The sequence below is a fragment of the Falco rusticolus genome, chromosome 1 (assembly GCF_015220075.1).
Source record: "Falco rusticolus isolate bFalRus1 chromosome 1, bFalRus1.pri, whole genome shotgun sequence".
Taxonomy (NCBI): Eukaryota; Metazoa; Chordata; class Aves; order Falconiformes; family Falconidae; genus Falco; species Falco rusticolus.
Genome location: NC_051187.1, coordinates 30,748,468 through 30,771,969, shown reverse-complemented (window position 1 = coordinate 30,771,969; position 23,502 = coordinate 30,748,468). Strand labels below are relative to the sequence as shown.

Here is a 23,502-nt window from a genome sequence, read left to right as displayed (position 1 = left end):
GGTGCAGCAAGGGCGGCAGGGAAGGCATGGGCAGCGGTGCCACCACAGACCAGCCGGCTTTGGCCCTGGAGCCACAGGCAGGCCAGGGAAATGGAAAGGAAATCACAGAATCACAGAATGGTTTGGGTTGGAAGGGACCTTAAAGACCATCTAGTTGCACCCCCCTGCCACAGGCAGCGACACCCCGCACCAGCCCAGGTTGCTCTCAGCCCTGTCCAGCCTGGCCTTGGGCACTGCCGGGGATGGGGCACCCACAGCTGCGCTGGGCAGCCTGTGCCAGTGTCCCACCACCCTCGCAGTGAAGAACTTCTTGCCTGTATCTAATCTAAATCTATGCTCTTCTGTTTTAAAACTATTACCCCTTGTACTATCACTACAGGCCCTACCAAAGTCGTCTGTCCCCATCTTTCTTACAAGAAAATCTCTGACCCTCGTGACAGACTTGTCCTTCTGGAGGACAAGGGGGAGCCGGCCGCAAGTAAAGGCCAGCTGCTCCGGCCAAAACCAGAGCCCAGGAGAGTTCATGACGGCTTTGTCCTGCTACTCAAGGCAGGGCACAAGCGCTTGGGACATTGGCAGCTGACAGAGAAAACCTTGGTTTATTTGGAGCTCCTCTGAGGCTCTGGGCTGAGCGGCATTAAGGGTCAAACACTTGGGAAGATGCTCTGTGGAGCCTCCCATCAAGGCTGTGTGGTGCAAGGCCATGTCTACAGCAGCTCCAGGCTTGCTTGGACCTGCCGGTGATGCCACAGGCAACCAGAAAGCCACCATGGAGGTGAAAAAAGTGCACACGTGGGGCGGAGAGGCACTGCTGCATCTGCTTCCTGAGGCACTTGGTGTTGGAAGGACCGGTGATGAAACAGTGCAGAGCAGAAATGACAATTTAACAGCGCAGACACTTTTGTAGAGCAATAAAAGGATGAAAAGAAAATAAAGAGATTAATCTTCCACTGCAGGTCACATCCTGCCAAGAGACTGGTGCTGACAGGGGCAACTGGAGAAGGAGCAACTTAAACCTGTGCTACGGTTGTATTTCAGCAGGGCCAGGCTTACGTCGGTGATGAGGGATTTCAGGAAGTTGGCCTTGTGCCGCAGCGGGTCGTGAACGAGCCCATCGCAGAAGGAGACGATCCCATGGGGGAAGTTGTGCTGTGCTAACCACGCCACCACCCTCTGCTTCTGCATGTCGGGGCGGCCCGTGACATAGATAATGAGGTAGCCGAGGTCTTGCCAGTGCCTGGAAGGAAAGCCACATGTCAACGGATGGCAGACCTAGAGCAACACCAGCGTCAATCAACCTGATGGCCCCAGCCCCGGCCGCTGACCTTACGACGTCGACCGCTCCGGCGCGGACTTTGGGGTCGCTGCCCATGATCGATACGCTGGCTGCAAAGGAGCCGTCGATGCTGAACACCACGAACTCCGTCCCCTTCGGCAGGACTGTGATGTAGCTGTCTGCGTACGTGTGGTCGCCCCTGAAAGGGATGCAGGTACTTATAGGCATCGAGATATTCAGGAGGCATCACCGAGTCCTGCTGTGCACCACAAGCCCAAAGCAGCACCCAAATCTGGCCCGAGGGCTCCAGCAGTGATGCCCCCTCAGTTACAGTGGTGACGGGCACTGTCGTGTATGATGTGACACATCATCACTACTGTCTTCTTGGAATTCTGCTTGCTTTATAACACTTCCAGTGTGATTCTGTCGTATTAATATATCAGTTAATTCAGCGGTGTTAACAGGAGCTTTTAGAAACAACTGTTAGAAGAATGTCTTTATCCCATTATAGTCATTGCATGAGGGCCTCTCTGTTAAGGTGGGGATGGAAACAGCACTCTGTGTTTGAGTCAATGACACTAGGGTGTCATTGACTCAAAAAAGCCCTGCAAAAACGCATTGCTGGGTTCACCACTGAGAAGATGCTCGCCTCCTCCCCCTTCCAGAGCTCACCACCAGCAGCTGGAGCTGAGCTGGAGCCCCTGCGCTGTGACTTATCACAAGTAAAAAGTTTTGTCCTTCAAGGACAAGTTTACAGTCTTTAAAATACACCCAGTTGTGCAGTTTTGCAGATGATGGTGAGGCCATACATCTGTGGTGCAGAGCCTTGCTCCTGCAGCGGGAGCTCAACTGCCACCCTGTTGGTGATGCAGGAGCCAGAATAAAACATAGATCTTCCCCTTAGCAGCTGAAGAACACAAATGGGTTTGTCCCTGTTGCTGGCAAACCAGGCTCTGGATGTGCCCAGCAAGCAGAGCTGCCCCACAAGGAGGGACCATGATCTACAGTCGTCAAACTCCTCTTTCATTGCTCTTGCAAACCAAGCCCCGCACCCCGAGGTACCGCACCTGACCACCATTTTGACAGGGTACACGCCAATGCCCAGGCGCCGGTTCTCCGGGATGACGTAGGAAATCCTGCCGCTGCTGTTGCTGATCTCTGTGTCAAAGTAAACCCACTCTCCCGACGGCGGCTGGGTCATGATGTGGATGTCCACCTGGGAAGACAGCAAGGCTGGGTCAGCAACAGCATTAAAGACACAGATGCGTAGAACAGGCAAAGCGCGGGGGTCTTCCACTCAAGCCTCTTCGGATGGCACCAGGTTTGGGTCCTGCCTCCACCCTCGGCGCTTCACGGATCGGAGCTGGGAAGCTTCCAGGCGTCAGGATGCTGGGAAGGGACCCGGCTCGGTGGTGAAGGCCTCCGTGGGCAGCGCTGTTGCTGGCAGGAGGCACCACACAAGCCTGGGCAGGGGAACCTGGCCAAGATGCCAGGGTAGCAAACCCTGCCAGGGACCAAGGTGGCACCGCTCAGCACCGCCTCCACCCCTGTGCCCCCCACCTTTCCCCACAGGGTGTGCTGCCCCACAGCAGGCAGCGTACCTTCTCTCCTGTGAGCGTGACCATATCCAATGGCCCGTACATGAACCTCCCAGTTAAGGTCTGGGGCCCATCTTCGTTAGCGATGGTATCATTTATCCGGTGGTTGGCTGTGACGTTCTGCACAAGTCAAAAGGAAAAGGAAGGGGGGGAGGAGAAAAAACAGAGGAGGAGGGGGAAGAAAAAGTTTGCCATGCTGGACAGCCTTACAGGGAAATGCCAAATATAATGGGACAAACTGGAACACGGGTTTCTCAGGGCCCTGACTCCACCAGGAGCAGCTCTCAGCTTTGAGAAGAGCATGCCCCATGGCAGAGGTGAGGCTCCGTGCCTCACCGATGGGGTGGGTCCGAGCGGAGGTGGCTGAAGAGCCAATTTTGATGGCAGTTTGGATGTGCAATCCTGATGCTATTAACTCTTACGCTTTGGATTTATGAGGCAATACAAAGAGCTGCCAGAGAAATTTGCTGACACTGTTTCAGCTGTAGCAGAAAATTGCCCTCTTTTGGGAATTTGAGACATTTACTGGGAGCAAAGGGCATTTACTGAGCAGAGAACTTGCATTAGTGGCCTTTGAAAGATGTTCCAGCTCTTTCTCTGACCCACAGCTAACGCTTTCTGTATTTTACGTGGACTCAAGGCCAAGAGGAGATTGTGCTGGTCCAGCTCGTTTGGGGCACTGTCACAGCCACATGGGCAGGGTGTGATCGCTAACTTACCCCAGCTAACGGGATGCTCTGGCTCTGCTGTGTACAGCCACAGCCATGCCCACGCTGGCTGCTTCAGCGCTGCCCTCGCAGCCAGATGGAAGCCCCTCTGCACTCCCCTCCTGCCCCCCAGGCAGCCCCACAAACCCCCTCACCCGCAGCTTCACATGTGTCCTCTTGCGAAGCCACTTCTCACGGGGCTTGGAGGGGGTGAAGACAGACACCTCCTTCCCATCCAGCTCCAAAACACTTGAGTTCTCGTGCCTCATCACCTGTGGGAGGACAGATCCCATCAGGACCATCAGCTGCTTGTGAAGTGACCCCCCTCCTCCTGCCCACGCTGCTCTGCATCTCCCCAGGCAGGGGTTGGGACCGAGGTGGCCCCATGGTGGATCCCACGTTTGCGTGGTGGCTTGCAGGTTTTACAGGCAATCTTCCCCTTAGCAGCTGAAGAACACAAATGGGTTTGTCCCTGTTGCTGGCAAACCAGGCTCTGGATGTGCCCAGCAAGCAGAGCTGCCCCACAAGGAGGGACCATGTTCTACAGTCATCAAACTCCTCCTTTGCTCCTCTTGCAAACCAAGCCCCGCACCCCGAGGTACTGCACCTGACCACCATTTCGACACGCCAATGCCCAGACAAAAAAAAAATAAAAAAAAATCCCTGCAAGGACAAGTGGTCTCCTTTGAACCAGCAAAGCCTGCGCTCATTGCTGACTTCATCCTGGCTGGGACACAGGTTACGTATTGTCAGGAGGTACAAAACTGACTCTAAGACACCAAGACGAGCTCTGCACGTGATATCTGCCCTTCCTCCAGACATTCCTTACTCCCTTCCCAGGGTCTGCGAGGGACCGGTCTCCCCATCTGACCACGAGTCTTCTGCCATTCCCGTACCAGATCCAGCCCCAGCTGGTGGGACCGGCGTTGTGCCGACACACCGTTCCTTCTGCTCAGCTCTTGTTTCTATTTAAACATTTCAGCCTACTCTTGTCTCATGGCTTTAGCTCCTCTCACTGATGTGACCTTGGCAGAGGCACACGTGGGTCCAGCTTGGCCACGTGCGAGGCAGCGCCCAGGGCGCCTGTCCCTCCTGACCTCCCCACTGAGGCTGACAGAGCTCCAGGACTTTGTGCCGGTGGGATGTCACCACACCGGCGCGAGGATCAGGGAGGGGGCAAGGGGATGCCTTTGGGGGCAATTCCTGCTTGTCTCCCTGACATGGGCAAGGATGGAGAAGCAGGAACCTGGAAAGAGGAGGGTTAGATCCTACCACTCTTAAGCTCTAGAAGGGAAAAGGAAGAGTAACGCCCCAAAGCCAGGGGACATCTCCAGGACTGCTCTAAGCCTGGGAGGTGATGCTGCACACAAACCTCGGAAATGGGCAGGAGTCCTTAGTGACCACGTCCCGGCAAAAAACTCAGAAGCCTCTTAGAAGTGGACTCTTTTACAAGGTCTTGCGCATATTTTGTGTGGTCACGGCTCCCCAGCTGACCTAGGCTGTAGTGGTCTGACACGGGCCAGCTCACTCTGCGGAGCTGGAGCTGGTTTTCTCCCAGGGAAATGGAAAAAGGACCCCAGGGAGGATGAGCTTGCTGGCAGGGAGCTCATGGAAATCCAAGATAAACAAAACAACAAGTTTTACTGAAAATTGTTTCAATCAGGAATCTATTTCAGGTCCTATTTGGGCTTGTTTTAACAAGATTTAATCTTTGGAGGCTAAAACTATTCAACAGCTTACTCTTACATTTTGTCCAGAGATGACTTTCAAAGGCGATTAGAAACAAGTCCTTATTAGGGGAAGAAGTGGCACGGTGCTCTGGAAGGACAGCAAGAAGATGGAGGACAAGAGAAACCGTGGTCTCAAGGGTGAGCAGGGAGAGGCACGGGGAAGGGGGGTGCTAGGCTACCCAGGCTACCACAGGCTTGGAGCCGCAGGGCAAGCAGCACCACAGCGCGCTGCAGACCCAGCGTGGGCTGAATCCTGAGCAACTGGCGCGTTCTGTGCATGAGACCATCGTGCCTGCTCCCACTCCTGCACGATTACAGCTCGCTGCCTGGCCCGTGGTTCCATGTGGGGCTGGGCTGTGACAGCAGCTGGTGCAGCAAGGTGCGTGCAAGCACGGAGGTGGCTCGCTGGGCTGGGTACAGCCCAACAACCAAGGGTGTCACCGGATTCCTGCTACTGCTCAGCTGCCACCAGCGCTGACATCTCTGTTGTTCATGATTGCCACACTATTTGGAAGATAACACTGAAAGAAAGTTTGCCAGCAGAATCGTAAATTATCGAGAGCTGCAGCTGAGGAGGCTGGAAGGGAGCGGGGACGGCTCAACAGCTGAGCTGGCACGAAGCAAACCCAAGTGCAGGGATGGGCAACACAATCCACAGAGTTGCTTTTAGTTTTGTTCTTTGATTCCATCCTGCTCTAAGTACCATTCCTTGGGGGGCTCATACTTTGTAAGGCAAATAACTCCCCTTCATCCCCAAACAACAGAAGGAAAAATACTTCTTTTAGGAAAAACACATTTTAAACAGTAGATTTAAATCTCAGGCCGCATGTAGGTTGATAGAATCTGAGGTGTCAGACTCCAGACACCAGCAATCCCTATTTACCTAGCCCCAGCACTGCTTTGTACTGGAGGAATGAGGACTAGATCCCCATGGTCTGAGTTCCTAGAGGAGACCACCATAAATTAGAAAGCCAAAACAGAGAACCAAACTCTGCCTATCCACTCCTGTCAAATTCATACAAAACTCCTCCTTCAGTTTTATTGTATTTTGGGGCTACTTTTGTTTGTACATCAAGAAGTTTCCTTTAGTTTCAGGCTGGAGAACTCACACAGAGAACAGCTCACTTGAAGAAACAAGTGGACCTGACTTCTGCCCCTGCGATCTGATAGGGAACGGCCTTGGGCTCCCTGCGAACCCATCTGCAACGTGCTCCGAGGACAAAGCCTGGACCCAAAGGAGCCAGGTATGACAGCACGTTCCTGAATTTCACCGGTGTGCTGCTCCCCTAACACCGCAGGTGAGGAACAAACAGAAGGGGAAGAAAACAGATCGACAGAGGCAAAGGGTATTTTTTAATCTCGATGCATCGATGAGCGTTATGGAAGGTGCAGTGGAAAAAGACCAAAGAGCCTGAAATATTTTTCAGCCCAAGGGAGACCAGGGCAGGGAGGGTGACCGTACCTGTCTCAGCAGGAAGGAGACGACGTCTGTGGACTCCCAGTAGCTGGCATGGAAGAGGTGCGGCAAAGCAACTGTTGGGAAAGCCGTCAGAGCGTCAGGACAGTAGAGAGCGTAGTCGATCCTTTTGGTTCCCCACCATTTGGCAGCAACTAGAAGCAAAAGACGGGTTCAGACAAAGGGGGTTCACACGCATGTGCAACAAACGGTCTGTCCAGGCTCTGGCTCCTGGCTCCAGGTACACCGGGAGGTCACTCCCTGGCTGGTCACGCTGCTAAGAGGAAACAACCGACCCAGGGCTCAGCGTCTGCTCAAACCGGAGGAGGACACAAGGGCACCCGCACTTGAGCTCTCCTTTAATTAATAAATAGGAAGGCACTAGAGGGCAGGTATTTACCGGCCGTTAGCCCAGACCTTGGGGAAGGGGTCCGAGGCTCATGTGCAGTGAGCATGGGAATCCACGTGCCAACACATAAGCAGAAACGCGTCTCCCTGGAACCGTGGGAGGAAGGATGCGTGCGCTCTGCCCACCACAGTACACGCCCACCTCCGGCCCCGCTTCCACCTCCTCTAGCTTTCACCAAGGAATAGCATCCAGATGTTGGCCACACTAAAGAGGATCTGAATACTGGAAGCCCACGTGAGATGAGAAAAGGCACCATGAGGCAGGGTACATGGCACACGCTGCCGGTATCGGCAGTCCCCAGCAAGTCCTTTTTGCCCTCCCAGGCTACCACACTGCAGGCAACTGAGATGTCCAGCCCAGCCTCCCCGGGAGCACAGCCTCTGGTAGCCAGCAAGGCGAGAATCTGGGAGTTCTGGGATTTCATAGCACGGGGGACTGAAGAACACGCTGGGGTTTGGGGTGGGTAAGGTTACAGACAATGCAGAAGGGTTTCTCCCTCGGGGAGTCAACAATTTTCACACGAGTGTCCGACAGCCACCGCTCACCCAGGGGGTACCAGCACACTTCAGCGCCACCCTGAGCGCTGCCCACGCACCCATCCTTTCCACATCCCTAGCAATGAACACGGCTCGGACCCCGAAGGTGTGAGCTGCTTTCCCAGCAGTGAGGAGTCCTCAACCCCGAGATGCTCCAGCCTGGAAAAGCAGCCATGGAAAGAGAAGATGAATCAGATCAAGAGAGCAACAGGAGGAGCTGTGTTTGCATGCAGGTTGCAAGCTGGAGCTTTCACAGGGGCCTTCTCAAGCTTGTTTTTCCTTTGTGACAATAATTCCCTTTTTATGGGCTTCCAGGAAAGCTACCAGGTGTAAGGTACGATCCAACAAATCCCTCTTGTTAAGGGAAATCTAGCTGGTGAGGAACACAGATGATGAACTGGGGAAAAAACGGACCCACCAGCTCCTTCCAGAGACCTGCAGCAAGCTCCCACCACAGCAACATGCGGAGGGTTACGGGACCAGCACATCCCCATGACCACGGGAAGGTGCCCAGGTCATCCTTATCCCTATGGTCCTTGCTTTTCTGAAAGCCACGTGAAAAAGGAGGGTGTTGATGGATCAACATGGCTTTTCCAGAGCACAGAGGCACCTCCTCGCAGCCATCTCTGACTCCCTGTCCTTCAAACTGGCAGCTTCGGGTCGTGTCCCAACCTTTCATTTCTCATGCAAATCCCCAGCTTGGGTTAATTTCAGATTCTCTAGGAAGCAGACAGGATTTACTCTTCCATGCTCAAAAGACAGAGGTGGAGGCAGAAGCACCAGCCCCACAGCTCTGCCCAGAAGAACTCCTGCTCTCGCCAAGGTGTTAGCTGCGTTACTATCGATCTTCAGAGCAAAGGGACAGAAATACTTGTTAAAATGCCACAAGAAATTGCAAGTGCCTCAGTGAAAGCGCACAGTTTTGTTGTGAAGTTCTGTGACTACTGAATGAGAGAGGAGCTTGACCAGAGCGGATCTCTCCAGAATACCTGTCTTGATGTCCAGGTGGGGTATCCGAAGGGCACAGCCTGCAGCCTGACTCCGCGGCCCTTTCAGCTTCCTTCCCTTCGAAGGGATTTCCTGTTTATGCTGCCTACAGCTCTTGGACGAGGTTTGGGTAGGGGATTTGTGAGGGAGGGCAAGCTGGGACAGAAGGCTAAACCCTCTACAATGATAAAGGTGGTGTTTGGTTTCTAAAAGGAAAAATAAAATTAATAAAAAAGCAGCAATCACACTTCTTATTATGGCAGGTAAGATGGATTTCGTCCTCCAGAAACGCAGAGCACAAGGGGAGCGGCACCCCACGGAGGACTCCCAGGATGGAGCTGTGGGTCTGTGGCACCCTCCAGACCTTCTCCGGCTCTCCGCATGGGATAAGCCCGGAGCACATCCAACCCTCGATGCCACGGCTTCACCACACTGATAGGGCTGGGCACAGGAGCTGCGAAGCCAGCGCAGGGCTCAGAGGACACGTCGGCACGTGGGAAGCGGAGGAGGGATGCACAGCCCCAAGCCCAGGCTCTTCCTCGCTGATCCCAGAAAGGGGTTTTGACGGCTGTGAAGCACGGGGAGGAATACATGACACGAACCAGAAGCTAAACAATCGCGAGAGCATGGGGCAAGCAAGGAGAGGCAAGCGTTGTGTGGGCCCGATCCTGCCATCAGCTTGCAGGGGCAGGATCCCTCCGTCGCGCCATGCAGGTCTTTGGGCATCACCTGGGTATAAACCCCTCCTGGCAAACAACCCCCAGCTCCCACTTCCCATCCTGGCTGGCCCAGCCCGGCGGCTCTCCGTGGGTGTGCAACTAGCACGAAACACCTTCTCCCCCAGGACCATTCTTCCCAAGCAGATCAGTACTTGGAGAAACATAAGAAGGCACATAGGGAGCGTGGCATCAGCTCTCGGATGTGCTTCGGGAAAGAAAACCTTGTTTGTCGGAGCGCAGGTGGTTTGTTCCTGGCTGCTGAGTGCTGTCTCAAAGAGGGTAAGAAGGTCGGGCAGCCCCTGGCCAACGTCCGCAGCATCACAGCTAACGCTTGCCTTGGGGAGCATCATTAACCTCAGCACCCAATTCTGAAGTGAGCTGCACAGCTCTGTCATCTAACGTGCCAGGAATGCAGCATCTCTAAATTTCTGCCACCTTCTGGGACAAGAGTTTGGGCTGAAGGTTGGTTTTGGGTATTTTGGGGGTTGGCGGCAGTATTTTTAATTTGTTTGGTTTTCAGCCTTTGTTGGTCTGGGTTATCAGAGGTCCCTGAGGACAAAGACTGGTAAAACTCACATCTCAGCTGAAATGAGGAAGGGGCTGAACTATTAACAAAGGCTGTTGTTCTCCGCTGTATTAGCTGGGAAGTTATACAGGTCTTGGGAAAAACAACAACAAACCCCCTTTTATTCCTCATTCAGCTCTGGGATATGGACCATAACTGGCTGACTCTCTGAGCTGCCCTGTGGGCTACAAAAGAGCTGAATTTCTAATACAAATAATAAATAACCCAAGCCTGTTCTTCCCTTCCAGCATTACAGAGGGGCTTACTCATCCCCATTTCTGTGGACCACATCTAAGCGATCTGCATCAAGCCACATGCCACATCCTGCATTATCAATCTGGCAGCTGATCCCTACCAGTTCTGCACAACTTATCAACGGCAGCACAGAAACAGCCCTTCAGATTAACTCTTGCCACGCACAGCACCCAAACGGTGCTCAGAGTTATCAATTATTATATTTTTTGGGCACAATTTATCACCAGCGTGGTCCAACATGCGTAACACAGCGGGGGCCCCTGTATTAGAATCAAATATATTCCTCCAGGGGATATGAAAAGACGTGGCGCTGACTATGGCAAAACCGGGTGAAGGCAGGATTAATTCCAGCTTTTTCTAATGAATGGGAAGCACAGCCCCAGACAGACAGACAGACAGACAGAAGCTGCGTGGCTCTGGCCCGTGCGTGGTGCTGCAGGAGCGATGCGGCGGCGAGCAGCAGTCTCGGCGGGGGTGAAACACTTACTGTTGGCTATGTTGGAAGCAGTGTAACTGTCTGCCATTCCTGAGACCTGGCTGGCAATGCTGATCTCACTGGCTCTCCGGAAGCCCCTGAACTGAGGGGCTGAAATGGGGGTGGACAGGGACGCGTTTTCCATGAAGACGGCACCATGAGACTGAACAACATCTGCTACAAAGTTGAAACAGGGAAATCAAAATATTAGACCAACAGACAAGAGGCTGGGCAAGATGAACTCGAGGGGAGGGAAGAGGCAAACAAGGCTGGTAAGTGCAAAAACCTTTCAGAACCGATTGGAATGAAAAAAAAACAAACCACCATTTCATCAGAATTCTGATTTGAAAAGAAAGCAAACACCACGGCAGGCAGAGAGACGTGTGGCTGGAGCAGCAGTCTTAGATTGAGAGAAGCAAAATAAGTAGCTCAAAGAACAAATCCAAAACCCCAAAGAAAAACCCAGGCAGATTTACTCAAGCAGCGATAACAGAAGCATGTGTCACACACAGAGATGTGAATATAGGCAACTTTATATATTCGCATCCAGACAAAATTACCAAGGAGAACAACAAAAAACAACCTCAGAACGGGGATATTTGTTTTCTTGAAACGTTTAGTCTTAAATGAACATCTCCAAGATAGAAGCATTAATGCACACACACAAAAAAATCAAGAAAACACTTTCATGCCTGGTAGGGACTAAATTTGAACTCGTATTTTATTGCTAATGGATAGAGCCAACACTCGTTAAACTAAAGTAAGGGCTATCAAAAGAAAGGAGCCTGGTGCTGAGCACTTGCATCTCCAATTGGTGTTGGCGGATCAGGGGGTGCTCAGTCTTTGTGAAAACAGAGCTGCTTTTGTACAATGCGCAAGTCTGGATTTTTAGATCCCAGCCTGAGGTTTACCAAGTGTGGCCTAACCCTTTAGTACATAAATACAGAAGAGGAGGATTTAAAGTCATGCTCACATGGACCTTATGCATGTATGGGAGGGAAATGGACCTAAAATGTTCAGGACTGGCAAACTGAGAGATGCTGAAAGTCACGATAAAATCTCTGCATTTCAGTTTTCTCCCTAGAGCAGTGCTAAGAGCATCCACCTTTCTGCAGATGCCACGTGGCCACATTAATTGCCTCTGCGACATCCCAAGATCCTGCACTGCAGAGGGTTTGCAATGCCAGGACCAAGTACTTCATAGCAGGCAGCACCCGTATGACAGTAACGTGCAAAAGCAAAGGTACTTACTATCGGTTTACTGTTGCCCATCCCTGCTGCACCTGAGGGGCAGCACCTGAACTTTATTCCCAGGTACCAGACAGGGCGCAGGTTTGTGCCCAGTCAGGCAGTAGATGCCATGGGGAATGCAAGTACATTACTCCCACACACACCACCATCCTCCACCTATTTCAGCTGGTTTAGATATCCTTGGATTTAAGCCCAGTACGCGGCTGACACAGAGCGTTGTTTTGGCAACTGGTTTATTTTAATATCAATCTTTTTTTGCTTGGGCTACTGATTTGCTTCCTCCCATCTCTCAGGTCGCAGCAGCAGTGTCTGTGCCCACACAAATCCTGCTGCAGCAGAGGCAGAGGGAACGTACAAAGCCAAAGACGTGTGGCCAAGTGTGGGGAAAGAGTTCTGTTCTCCGCAGGGAAAATCAGGCCACAAGCTGCTCTGGGTAAAAGCTTTGCGGGCTGCAGGATCTGAGCCTTAGCAGGAGTCTGACCTGATGATGAGCTGCCCACGCTGTCCCTGAAAGGCCATTACCAGCATCACTTTCTCAGCACTTTCCTCTTCTTCTCGCCTCACCTTGAGCTACTGGCTGTCAAGGCTGCTACCAGCATCCACAACCCAGCCAGCCCCACCAGGACAGTAATTTTTCACTGCAGAAACCGCCAGCACAAGCAAGAGGAGGTAATTCAAGTGCAGGCTGCACTTGGAGAAGAGGAGCCGAGCCAGGAACTGCAGTCAACTCCACAAAGGTCTCAGGGGTAAAGGGTCTCATTCCCATTGCTGCGTGACCTGGGACAACCCTCTCATCCCTCCTCTGGTTACCTCTGCCTCTCCTTGCCCTCACCTGTCAGGATGGGAGATGCTTATGGACTTGTGCCCCACCAGGGGAGTGCCCCCCATAACACAGGAGACCACCACCGCCTTCCCTCAACCTGGCCAGAGGCAAGGAGCCGTGTGGCTCCATCCGTGCTAGGAAAAACCGCCAGGTTCAGGTTTAACTAACACTTCCCAGTGACGTTTAAACTTCTTCCTCTCCCTTAAACATAAACCATCTGTGGCTTGAATTGGGAAGCAGCTGGAAGACACACAGAAGAGTGTCACAGTGATGCTACACCGGAGAAAAGCCTGGACCAAATGCGGTGCTGCCTGGGTTGATCGTGGCTCCGGCTCTGTTAGTATGTCCTCACTTAGCGCTGTCTGAATTTTATCTCTTTTGAGAAAGTGGAAAGCAAATAAAGGAAGAAACAGTGGTATTTCAGGCTTGCTTTTTTTAGCCAGTCTCGCTTTCCTGCGCCTGACAGGGGATTCTTTTAATACAATGAGTTTGAAGAAAAAATACCCAACCTCAGCAGCCCTTCTAATACCACCCTAGCTAGTGCCACCAGAGGAGTAATTTTCACTCCTACGAAAGCCTGAACTGTTCCAGCGTTACTGAACTGCTCAGTTTAATAGCACCCATGTTGGGGGCAGGGGTTTGCTCTGCAGGGGATGGAGTGCCACCTGACAGCAGTGCTCCCACTTGGGTGGCTCTCGTGTTTCTCCCTTTTCCCAAGCTACACACCCCGTGTCCCTGAAAAAGGACAGTTTCTAAGACAAATGAGGGCCAGGAAAAGGGAGGGCAGGAAGCATGTGGACAGAAAACCTGTTTTATGTATTACTGCCCCTTTTAGCCATGCTTTCTCCACCCCAAAGCTGCAGTGACAGCGACTTCCAGGTAAAACCCCGAGACCTGACTTGCAGAAAAACCCCCTCTAGCAACCTATCTCCTAAAGTCTGTGTTTTCTTTGCAGCAAATCCCCTGTGCAGCACCGCTCTTGCAATTCTGAAACCAAGAGGGTTTTCCTGGGGAGTGCAGTGACCAGGGTGGGATGTCACAGATGCTGCCACGCTGGCACAGACTGATCCCAGCACCTGCAACCGCTCCTGCTCCAAAAGGGAGCGATCTAAAGCCTTCTGTGTTGCAGGGATGGCATCCCTAGCCACAGCTCAGGACCCAGCAATCGTGGGGAAGTTTTTAAGACAAGCACTTCAAGCCCAGGGTAAAACTGGACGGCTGGAACAGGCTCGGCAGAAGCAAGACCTCCATCAAGATCAGCCCTTCCTTGATGTCCCCAGCTAAGGACAGAGGTGCCCCTGGTTCACTGCACTGGCTGAGGCATACTTGTACCACGTCAGAGGGCTGGCTTTATCAGGACAAGGAGACTTTAGGAAGAGGAGACCTGGCTCCAGCGGTGCCCTGAGCACCCCCTCTCCCAGCAAAGGACCCGCCGCTGCTCAGGCTGTAGCAAGCATGTGTCAGGACAGTGCAATGAACTGAGATTTAACTGCACTTCCAGAAGAGGTGACGTAAGAAGCAAAATAACTTTTTTTCCTCCCCCCCCCCTCCCCGAAACCTACCTCTGGATCTCTAATACTTATTTCAGTGCTGTGCCTTTTCATTTATGGACTCGTTTGTCAATGTTCTTACCAATTGTTTCCCACTAAGTGAACGGCACGGGGCCATCCTCCTAATGTACTGTTGACACTGCGTTAAGTCCTTGGGGTATCTGAATGGCAGATTTCAGTATGTGCTATTTTCAGGCTGAGCTGTGGCACCGAAGTGGGAAATGCTGAAAGCAATCAAAAATACGTAAAGTTCAATTACAAAAATAAAATAAATAAAAAAAGCAGCCAGCCAGCTGCTCAGCACAGGCCAGACCCTGCTTGCACTGGAGGCACTGGTAAGTGCTAGGCACTCTGCAGTTGCTATCCTGAGATCAAAAGCAGCATCAATTTCTATTGTCGATACTTTTTTTACGATTCTGGAAATTTCCTGCAGTCCAGTGGGATTTTCAGCACTTGCCACAGTCAAGCCAAGCACTGCTTGGCCACACTGTGCTCTTGACACACAAGGTAAAAAGCAGAGAACCTTCTAAAGGCTCTGTCCTGACAGCAGGAACTATCAGATGACAGCTAAACAGCATTTCATCAGTGACCTCCAAAGGGATTAATTAATAGTACCAGATCCTTTCCCTCTGCTTTGCTACAGAACAGCACAGGCAACATGGCAACTGCATACCTAAAATCACCTACAGCTTCAAAAGAGAGACTATCTGGAACAGTCAGCAACGTTGCCATCCTGGGTGACCACGTAACGGACCGGACTGCTCATGAACAGCAAGGGTCAGCTTGTTACAGACAAGGCAGCAGAGCCAAACTCTCAGTGCAAAACACTGAAAAAGGGGTGAGAATGGGAAAGACACACAGCCAAGAAAAAAACTAAACCAAAGTCAAGTCTCATTAAAATCACAGACACAGCACCAGCCACAACTGGAATAAATGAGGCCATGCAGCATTTAGGATGGAAACTAAAGCAAAAAAACACCCAAAAAAACAAAGCATCAAACTTTGCTTTTAAGGCAGAAGTCAAGAAATAAATTTTAAAAAGCCAAAATGTGTAGCCACCTTGGGGTCTGAAAGCCTCAGTCGCTGTATTCAGCAGAGCCACAAGAAGTGTCCAAACACAAGATCCTCAAATGGACAAAATCTGGTCTGACCCAGACGTTGTGGCCAGGGTGCAGCACGGCTGGGTGCTGGGGAGCCACCCAATGAGGCAGGCAGCCCTCTCCCACGGGGTCCTGCACAAGCAGGGCCACCCAGGGACTCAGGCTTTCTGTGCCAAAGCCTCTTCCCAGCAGCACAGCCACCACGGATGGAAAAGAGTCAGCCCGTGGCAGCAGTCTCCCCTTCCAGCATCGACACCAGAATGGGACAGTTTGCAATCCCAACTCGTTCTTTGCATGGTGGGTCTCCCAGACCCAAGCATGATCCCAAGTGGATATTTCATGTGGCACAGCCTGAGACACAGCACGAAGATTTCGACTCCAGGAGGCAACAGCGTGATCTCCAAAAAAGCACCCCAAGTACCCAACACCACAGACAATACAAAAGTGTAGATTACACACACTCAGCAAAACCAGCACTTTTATTGGAAACATCTTGCCAATTCAGTACGGGAACGGGGATACTTGTTTCCATGAAGCTGTCCTGGTGCTGGAGAGCACCCAGAGGGCTACTTTCCATGAGGAGGATGGGATTGTTCTGGATTGTCTCAACTAGAAGCAGATGGGAAAAAAAAAAACAACAAACAAAACAAAACAGGACAAAGAACAACAGACGTGCGGCCACGAAAGTGTTAACGTACAAACAGTTACAACCGAGCACTTCAACTATGAGTCTCCAATGAAAAGACAACCTTCAAATAGAGTAAAAGAAACAAAACATGGGTGACTTTCCAAATAGACCCACATCAGAGATTAACTGGTAGCAGAGGAAAGCACGATGGTGTTTCAATAACAAAAGCAAAGGGAGTCCTCTTAACCAGCTTCTCCAATGAGCCCCAAATCCATAAATACCCAGCAGATGAAACTTTTCTACTATGAGGGGAAAAAAAATTATGCTGTAAGGGGAGATTTACTTGCATCAGACTCACAGCTTACACACTGCAAAGCACAGGAGTAAGCAGGGATGTTAATTTGATTTTACTCTGCAAGTTGGTTGTAATGAAACAGAGATCCAACATTTGGTACAGATGGAAAAAATGAAGGAGAAAAAAAAAAAAATCTCCCCTCCCCAGAAAAGAGGCTTTCTGAATCATGGACTTTAAAAAAAGCTACCTATCTGCATGAGGAAATGTGCACAAACAGTGTTACAGAAGGTTTTGTACATAGCTAATTATAATTGAGCACCTGAATTTTACGTGCTCACCAAATCGTATAGCTTAATTATAGCAGCAATTAACTTTTCTGGAGCACCCTACAGTGAACACTAACTTCAGTAGCAGCTTTGCAAATCATGGTTAGAACATTCCTTCTGGGTAACGTGTAAATCACAACCCTGAAATTTTGACTAACGGAAAGGAATAGCTGGCTCCTTCATCATAAAGCGATGAAGAGGCTTCGTCTTACGTGAGAAGAGAATTTAAAGCTGCTTTTTTTTGTCACTTTTATTCATCAAGGCAGAGCAGCATCAATTAAAACAACAAAGCTCAAGCCTGGAGAGGGTTTCAAAATCACTCTACCCTTCTCATGGTCGAGTTAATTGCTGGTTAAGTCCTCTCCACGACATAGCAAGTGTCTCGGTGAACACAGCCCACTCAAAGGCTTGGGAGGCACAGCCAACTAATAAGATCCCTGCTGTTCTTTTGATTCTGCTGATCCCTAATCAGGTTGCTCAGTGTCAACGGGGCTTCCACCTCGGGCTTCAGTGAGAACAGGGGCTTGGAAATGTATTTAAGAGGAAGAAGGTAAGATGTTTAGGATTTTTTTGGTTTTTTTTTAAGAAGCCACTTGCAGCTGATACTTAGAATACACCCAAAAAGCAAATTACTTTTCAAGTTGCTATAGATTCTCTCAGCTGTTGTAACTGGACTGGGTAAAAATGTAATTGTGGGTGGATCCATTCTTGAAAAGTGTTGCTGCAAGATCTTTGCTAAATTTGACAAATGAGCAGGGCCTGCTGAAAGTATTTTATTCGCTTTATTAAACGTGGGTCTTAGTTTATGCCCATTTAACACATCAGACCTCTAGATTCAGCAATTGCAATACAATCTTTAAAGACACTGATTCACAGAAGATCACTGCTTTGGATTTTCAATTTAAAAATGATGCAGGGTGTCACCAGAGTCGTTCAGCTCTAGATACATATTCCTCTTCATGTAGTCCTGCATGATTCAAATATTAAACAAATGGCAAGCTACCAGAGCTTGGGGAAAAAAAATAATTAACCACCAAATCCCAATCTTTCTAGCTGGTGGCTTTGATATTCCAAACTCTGGTTTGCCAGCATGATTTCTTGTGTGCTGTAAGTCTAGGTCTGTAGTAGTGACTCTTAGCTGCAACGTTGACTTTAAGTGGCTGCAGACCACTTAAATCTTAAATCTTTAGCAAGGGAAATACTGTGGTGCAATTGTTCTTCCTGCCCCAAAGGCCTGACCCCACAGGGAACCAAAGCTTTAGGTGAAGCAGAAAGGTCAAATTTAGTTCTGCACAGTGATGAGCTTCCCCCAGAACTCCTTGCAATGAGAGCCTGCACTGAAATGGCAACAGACCATGAGAGTCTAGGCACAGAAGTGAGGTGAAGATGGTAGGAAATATATAGATTATTTTACTAGATCAACTGCAAGAGCACTGATGTAATGGGAGCTGAGGCAGGGCATGGTCAGGACACAGCTGCTTCAAATGCAACCCAGTAAGACAAGCGGGCATGCACACAGCCATTTTCCATTTTGTTACTGCTGCAACCAGGGCAGAGCAAGGGAAGAGGCCACTGATGGCAGAGTTATCCTAGGAAGGCAAATCGTCTCATTGGCAAGGTGGCCAGGGCAAGGCACTGTCACCAGCCCACCGATCTGCAGCAGCCTGTCCCATGAAAAAGCAGAGGTTGCAACCAAGTAAATCATCTCATTATCTCCCTGCTGACTCTGCTCCTTCCAGCCCGCACTGACCCTTCCGGGGACTGAAGCCCTAAACTCTGCCCAGTTATTCGTGTTTCACTCAGTCCCTCAGACCTTCACAGAGAGGTCACCACATCACAACTCTCAGCAGCTGACGGCCTTTGTGTGACAAACAATGGGCATAAGGACAAAAAAAAGGCACTGATTTTGGTGGAAGAGAACTACTTTTCTGGTAAACGGGGAATAAGGCTAACATCACAGGGTCAATCGTCTTTCTTGAAATTATCAAAGCAATCAGGAATGACATGCCAAGTGTGGATACAACCCTTTAGACAGCTAATACGGATCTGAAGTGACTTACCTAGAACAGCAGAATTGCCATCCCCCAGCGGGAACCTCTGGTAACGGGGAATATTAAAGGGGGGCAAAAGGTAGAACTTCCTCTCCAAAAGAGGCTCAAGGCGCGAAGCAGATGGGTCTGCAGGGTGGAACAGGTTATAGACCTGCTGACAAGCTGGTCTGAGCTGAAAGACTAAAAAGATGAGAAAAACCCCTCAAGTATCGAAAAGTTATTTATTAGAATACTGTAAATATTTGTCTCTAAAAAGGACAACTATTGTGTTAAAAAAAAAAAGTGCTAAGGATTTATCATCTCCCTCGTCTTCCAGTTCAGTCGATTGAAACAATTTATTACAATATTTATAGACTCAAGAATTGCCCAGTATTTTTAATAATTGCAAATAAATTGTATGATCAGTATTGGCTAGAACACACAGTGATCTGCTTCCTTATGGCGCAATAAGTGTTATATATAAATGTTTGGGTTTTACCAGTTTGTCTCATCAAATTACTCCATTTGTAGCAGGAGGTCTTTACACCATCCACTAAGTGAGCTCAGCAGCTTACGTCAGGACTTACTGTCAAGAGCTGGAATGACTGTTTTTCGCAGTGCAAGAACCAGACCCAAGGGAGAACCAAAGAGGAAGAAGTCAGTGATCTCAAATTCAAACTTCCCAATATTTCCTCCATCCAACATAGTAGAGCTACTAGATCGCCTGGATCCTGGGTCATTTCTCAAAACACTAGAATGTAAACTGGGACAAGAACAGAAAAAAAAAGTCAAAATTTTATTCATGCTGCGTTTTTATAATTGAAGGGTGGATTAGTGAGTGACACTGAATATAATTTCTATCTCTTTAGTGAAGGAACTATGCCAATCAACCCACCATGCCTCAGTGCTGTAGTTTTACCAGCCAGTAAAACATTCCCCCCAAAAAATTACCCCGTCACACTGGCAGAATTTAGACTGTACAAATCCAAGCCTCAAGCCAGTTCATTTACATGCTCCTATCTCCTCAAAATGTTATTAATTTGAGGAGTCAAATTCTTGATTGCTGCTGGTAGAAGAGTCACTTGCAAGATAAAATAACCAGCAAGCCAAAACTGCTGAAGTAGCAGGGAAACAAGCAGGTTTACAGTGATTCACTCCATGACACTCGTTACTGCTACGCTTTATGGATGTCATCATCTGAGTTCCTTCCATCACCTTATTCTCAAATGTTACAGAAAGCTGTGCTTACCCATTTCTTCCTCGTGGAAGTAGGTGAACAAATGTTATAGGATTGAAAAGGAAAAAGAAAAAGAAAATGGGAGTGAAAAGAGAAAAAGAAAGATCAAAATCTGCAAGAGGGTTTCTGATCTTTGTGCACCAAGTTTGCACCACAGCTTCCATGCACGTGTGTGGCATCCATGGGAATGAGAATTCATGGTAATTAACTCAAGTGGCTGTGTGGTAAATTGTATTTATCATGCACCCAGGACTCTCCCAGTTCTCCTCTGCCCATGAAGCTACATCTGTTGAGCTATTACCAAACCACCTCTCAACCTCAGCCCAGCAACTCCAGATAACTGTACTTAAAAAGAATAATGATATAGAATGTGCCTAGCTTCCCTTCCTATCCCCTTTCAGGTGCCAAATCTGTTTGCAAAATTCAACCTGCGTGCAGTGCAGGATGGACAACACACAGGTTTAACAGAGAGATTTAAATGCACAAATCCCTTAGGCACTGAGGAAGAAACAGCAGGAAGCCTCAGATGAAAATCCCAGGAATCCACCCCCATGTTAGAAAGAGGTGTTTCTTTGCAGTCTGGCTCTGGGGTTAGACAGCAAAATGACAGATGTGTAACATTTGACCTGGTTCTCAAAAGGGTTTCTGAGATTCTTCTGCTACCACCCAAAAGCAATAAGCTGCAATTTCTTTTGCTCTCCCGGTTCTACAGATTCAGACGGCAGCCTGGCTGGGCTACCGTTGCTCTAATTAGAAGCAGAGAGTTGAAGACAGAGTAACCAGCAGTGACTCAACAGGGGTTTTTTTTGCAAACATTTGAAAAAGCATCTGAACAGGTTCTAGAAAATATGTAGGATAAATGGATACCACAACAGTTGGGCTGGAGAAAAGCTTTACTGGCCCGGAGTTGGGAACGATGCAAATGCAACAGACTCTTGACAGCTCTGTGGCCCCCAGGCAAAAACCCAGGTGGTCACCGGCACTTGCTGTGTCTCCGTGTGCGATAGCACTTGCTCATCAAGGCCACAGCGTGCTGAACACCCGAGCAGCTGGGCAGTGACACCCCAGCACTGCTGCGCTCGTGCAATCGGGGATGCTCACTCCCTACTATCTGTAGCACCGGAGCAGTTGATTGTGCACGCTCCCCCTCTGGGAGAGCCATTTCATAAATGACCAGCTGCAAACTCACACATTTGAGAAGAAAAAGGGGTTTCACTCAGACTTTTGTCTTCCTGCTTTGGTAAATTAATGTGCCATCCCAGAGACAGTGCTTCTGCTGGATGTCATTCCCAAAGGATGCTAAAGGACCTTCTTCTCATGCTGCACTGCCACATATTCTCTAAAGACGCACGCGTGCATATGCACGGCGCTATTCTCCCGCTTTCCAACTGCAGGGAAATGACAAGCTTACTTATGCCAGACATACGTATCGGGGAAAGTCAAAACAGTGATGTCAAAAGTGAGAGGAACAGGAGGTTACAGCAGTGACAGTTAAAATGAGCATGTCCCCATTTCTGTGATGTGAACGAGCTTCCCTGAGATTGATCACACTGCCGAGACATGCCATGCTGAAACACGTTTCTAAACAAGCCCCCTTCAGCCCTTCAGCGAGGCTACAATTATTTTAGCTGACAGGACTGCAACTGATTAAGTTTGCTGTGTGTAAGGAATACAAAGTTATTTAGAAGATGTTCAGTTTTGCCAGTGACGGGGTGACAGCAACGTAATTCCAACGAAGGCGCAGAAGGAAAGACTATCCCGAGGCAGATGTGTTTTCCCAGGACAGGTGCAGGGCATTTTTGGTGTATCCACCCATCTTCCCACAGCATCTCTTTGTGGGGAACAGCAGACAACAAGAGCACTCATACTGCTAAGCGATTTGGACAGCTTCTCTCCTTTTGCTGGGAACTCGACTGTCTTTTCAGCAATCAAAAGAAATAAGAGCCAAGGGGAACTCTTAATCCATCACGCTCCGAGCAACCTACAGTGCCCCGCTCTCCCTTTAAAGAGCAGCAGATGTACTGTGTGCATTAATTAAACAAGAGCTTATGGATTTCAGAAGCAAATCAACTCATTTTACAATAATACAAGTACGGCACAGCCAGAAATAATGTAGTTGTGCAGAAGGACTGAATTTTAAAATAAATGTGTGATTGTAATCTCTAGATGCTGCTCTGGCTCACTGGGCATTATCCCAGAGAAGCGGGTAGGTCTGATACATGAATAAAAATGAGAAAAATGAGTCTTTGGCACAAGCTGAGCTCCACAGTCGGCACGGACAGAAAGGCCCCCATATGCCAGGCTGCCTGTCTGCCGAGCCCGTTAGGAAAACTTGGCTCTGTTCTACCCATCTCCTGCACGAAGCCACGTCACACCAGGGCTTGTTTTCTGTATGGGAAAATCATTACTGAAGTGACAAAGAGGCCAAAGGGACATTCTGCTGTTGGCTGTGCTGCTCAGTAATGACGGCTGCAAGCACAAGGTCCAGGGACAGCCCCTGTGTGATGCCCTGCTGGCATATGGGGGGGCGGGGGGGAAGAGGTGAATCACTGCACCCCAGCGCGGAGCAGGAGAGGTACGGAGAGAGCTCATACAGCAGCTTCAGCCTGCCCCTTTCCTGAGGGAATCTTGCTCTTCGGCTGTGGGAAGAGAGACGTTTCTCTAATCTCTAACTAATTTCTCAAGGTCTAACAGTAGATTAAAAAGATAAAAAACTCTAAAAGAAAAAGATGCACCAATCCATCAGCGCGTTGAACACTGACAACCCTTGCCAGGGACCCCCAAGTTCTTCATGTTGGGAGTGGGCAGAATCCTTTGGAGATGGAGCAGGAAGGACCAGGACCAGGACAAATCTATTTGAAATGATAAACTGTGCAATCCATTACCCATGTCAGGCCCAGCACTTAACTCTAAACTAGATGTAAAACTGCATCAAGATGCCAGCCCCCTTTCCTTAGCTGAGGCTGTCCCCCTGGAGTCAGTAACAAGGAGGAGAAACAGCACATTTCTGCACGACTCATATTTTCTCCTGTAATACAGGAGGCTGTTTTGGTAAGGTAAGAACAAGAAACTGATTGCCTTTTATTAACCTGCTGGAAATAGCCAAGAAGCTTATTGTGGTTTTTGTAAATGCAGCTGTCTTTCTGAACACAGTATCTCTGTGCAACAGCTGCATTCCCTTTGATACTTCCTCTCCCCCACAAATCTTTTATATAAAAGGGCCCCTGACACGGCAGGACAACACGAGTCCCTGCGCTGAAGCAGTGATTCCAAGCAGCAAAGGAGGGGCAGAAGTGTGGGACAAGCCTTCAGCTTGGCACAGGGCAAAAGGAACAGCCTAGGGGACAGTTGCATTGCCTGTAACGGTGTTCGCTGGTGGGGGGACATGCTCCCCAGTACCTGAGACTTGGGGGAAGAGGGGTTAAGAGGATGCTGCAGTTCCTCCGGGCCTGCAGGAGGAAAAGGTCTGGGCTGTCCAGTTCCACAGGCTGAAGATGATGATTCAGTCAGAAAAAGCCTCTGGGCTTACAGAAGTAATCCCTGAACAAC

The 23,502-nt window shown here is 49.6% G+C and overlaps 1 protein-coding gene across 13 annotated transcripts in view; it reads right to left on the bottom strand.

Annotated features, from left to right (window-relative positions):
* PITPNM2 (phosphatidylinositol transfer protein membrane associated 2) overlaps positions 1–23,502 on the bottom strand; it is a 140,840-nt gene that overhangs the window by 4,842 nt on the left and 112,496 nt on the right. Inside the window, exons 15-27 of one of the 13 annotated variants that reach the window (XM_037375384.1) lie at positions 19,966–19,971; positions 19,304–19,479; positions 18,747–18,917; positions 15,897–16,046; positions 10,726–10,890; positions 8,702–8,905; positions 6,774–6,922; positions 3,737–3,853; positions 2,878–2,994; positions 2,344–2,492; positions 1,326–1,475; positions 1,017–1,237; positions 197–898 (exon numbers count right to left, since the gene is read on the bottom strand). In XM_037375384.1, coding sequence (XP_037231281.1) covers positions 708–898; positions 1,017–1,237; positions 1,326–1,475; positions 2,344–2,492; positions 2,878–2,994; positions 3,737–3,853; positions 6,774–6,922; positions 8,702–8,905; positions 10,726–10,890; positions 15,897–16,046; positions 18,747–18,917; positions 19,304–19,479; positions 19,966–19,971 — 1,966 coding nt within the window. In that variant the 3' untranslated portion in view covers positions 197–707. Of the gene's footprint in view, positions 1–196; positions 899–1,016; positions 1,238–1,325; positions 1,476–2,343; positions 2,493–2,877; positions 2,995–3,736; positions 3,854–6,773; positions 6,923–8,701; positions 8,906–10,725; positions 10,891–14,419; positions 14,562–15,896; positions 16,047–16,553; positions 17,654–18,746; positions 18,918–19,303; positions 19,480–19,965; positions 19,972–23,502 lie in introns of those variants that run through there. The other 12 variants (XM_037375377.1, XM_037375382.1, XM_037375379.1 and 9 more) reach the window with 12 other exon arrangements.